The sequence below is a fragment of the Morone saxatilis genome, unplaced genomic scaffold, assembly GCF_004916995.1.
Source record: "Morone saxatilis isolate NCDOM2014 unplaced genomic scaffold, NCSU_SB_2.0 Contig21, whole genome shotgun sequence".
Taxonomy (NCBI): Eukaryota; Metazoa; Chordata; class Actinopteri; family Moronidae; genus Morone; species Morone saxatilis.
In genome coordinates, this window is record NW_023339774.1 from 7,764,826 (window position 1) to 7,767,121 (window position 2,296).

A 2,296-nucleotide genomic window follows, 5' to 3' on the forward strand; every position below is an offset into this window, starting at 1 on the left:
AGTGTGTGTGTAAATGCATGTGTGGAAGGATCGGTTTCCAAACTGTAACCACATCAGGTTTAAACAAAGCTAAATGGCCCCTCCATTAGCCAGAGGCCATTAGCCAACCACTGACCACAAACCCTGCTCTGCTCTCTTGTGCACCTTTGTTCTGACCTTCCCAGAAAAGAAGACAGAGGATGAAAGAGGGAAAAGAGGAAGGGCACAGGAACAATGATCTGAATACAAGCATCAAATTGCTGTCTCTACCCAAGTCCAACTTAAAAGAAAACTACACAGCTACAGAGCAGTCAAAAGAAAGAGCCTTTTTGAGGTACAGGATTTGAACAATGTTGGTCTAAAGGTTTCTGTTTCTGTACCTGTAATGCACTAAATATGTGGAGTACAGGGCTGTTATAAGGCAAACATTCACTGGTGCTTTGGATTAAATTAGCATCATCATATTCTCAAATGCATGAAATATAGCTTTTTCAGCAGTTTTAAAAAACAGCTTTGAAAGTTAACTCTCAACCTCAGAAGTATACGTACGTTCTGTGATAGTGGTTTTAGCTCATCACAATACTGTTTGTATATGGTTACCAGTATATACATTTGCATTAGGGAGAACATGAGATTGACAAAACAATTATGAAATGATAATATAAATAAAACCTGATAATTGGGTGTTCATCTTGGGTTCAACACTATATATTATCTGTTGTTTGCTAATACAAGTAGTATACTGTATCAAATACACACAAGCATAAGAGTGCATGCAAAATTAATGCTTCCATGACAGGCTCAGCAACATCTGTATAATATGAGCTTTAGAAAGGTACATTCAAAGTAACAGAGCCCAAGGCCAGTGGACAGAGAAACATTACTTTGTATGAGGAGCAAAAAAAAAAGTTTTCTTTTTTTTACCTTTTCAAAATACTTGATCTCGTACTCCAGGATGATACCGTTGGGGCGATCAGGCTCTGCCCAAGAAATAGCAATGCTGCTCTTTCCCGTATGATCTTTTCTCACCACACTCACCGGGGAGGGTGCTGCACACACACAGATATAAAGACATAGTTCATTTTATTTCAAGCACATTTATTTGCTGGAGTAGTCAAAATCCAGTAGTTTAATATGATGCAAGTGAATCTCTTCAATTCCAGTATTTAACATTACTGACCTAACATCAAACAGTGATTAAACACAAGAGAAATGGGTATGTTGGGTACCATCAGCATCTATAAGACACTCCTCTCCTGATGACACCTCATCCTTTGATGCTTACATGCGCAGAGCTAATTGTAATGCTTGCTGTGATTGTTGTTCAGTATGAAATATTTAACTGAAGATGAAACAAAATCACAAAAAAAAGACCAACACACAGCAATGTACATCTGTGTTTGCTGTTGGGTATTTCTGTCATGCTGGGTGAGAAAAAAAAAAAAAAAAAAATTCTGCCTGTTCTATCATATTTTCTTCAGAGTTCCTTCCTTGGAATTTAAGTTTGTTAGTTACCAAAGTTCCTCTGAACTAATTTGGCGCAGTCTATTGAGCTTGAACTCAACCACAGAGATTATGTCTGGTTCCACAGCAGCTCTGCCTCTCAAAAAAAAAAAGATGTTTGCAATCTGGCCGCACCTGTGCCTCATTAAACTACCTTTTATATTTTGCTATTCAGTAGATGCTGGCAGAGGAGCCCCTAACGTCAACTATGACTGTACACATCTGGCACAGAGCTTTTGGTGTACCAAGTTTGGCAGTCTGCTAAGGACGGAATATATATTTAGAAATTGTTAAATAATGTAGTGACAAAGTGAAAATCCTGCAAGCAATATATAGACTGTATTTACAGTGGTAATGTTATACATATCATGTATCAATTCTAGTGGTTTATGTCTTAAAAAGTGGCCATACTATCACAGGAGAAAACTGTTTCCATTATATATTTTTTATTCTGTAAGTTCTGAAGTCAAGTGAGTTTGCATCAATCATCGGGCCATCCTGTTGTAACCTGAACTGTTGGCCCATCTCTCAAAGGGACAGTTGGGGAGTCTCTGACACATAAAGAGCTTTTCACCAGGCAAAATGCTCCCTCAGGCAACATCCTGATAGTATGTGTTTTTGTGTGTGTGTGTGCCTCTACTGCAAATGCTAAACACCGTTTAGGTTTCAATAGCCTCAGCAGAACTCCAGAGGGAATAAATGATCGCTACAAACACAGTAACTGTATCCTGAGTGGATGGTCGCACAGAAGTGTTATCTGCAACATCTTAAAAGCCTGAAACCAGAAACCGAATCACACACACACACACACTCA

At 38.6% G+C, this 2,296-nt stretch overlaps 1 protein-coding gene across 2 annotated transcripts in view; it reads right to left on the reverse strand.

Annotated features, from left to right (window-relative positions):
* The window catches only part of LOC118333035 (ephrin type-A receptor 5), a 53,190-nt gene that overhangs the window by 21,273 nt on the left and 29,621 nt on the right, over nucleotides 1-2,296 (reverse strand). For both annotated transcript variants that reach the window (XM_035668526.1, XM_035668525.1), the window contains exon 5: nucleotides 904-1,028. In XM_035668526.1, coding sequence (XP_035524419.1) covers nucleotides 904-1,028 — 125 coding nt within the window. The remainder of the gene's footprint in view (nucleotides 1-903; nucleotides 1,029-2,296) is intronic.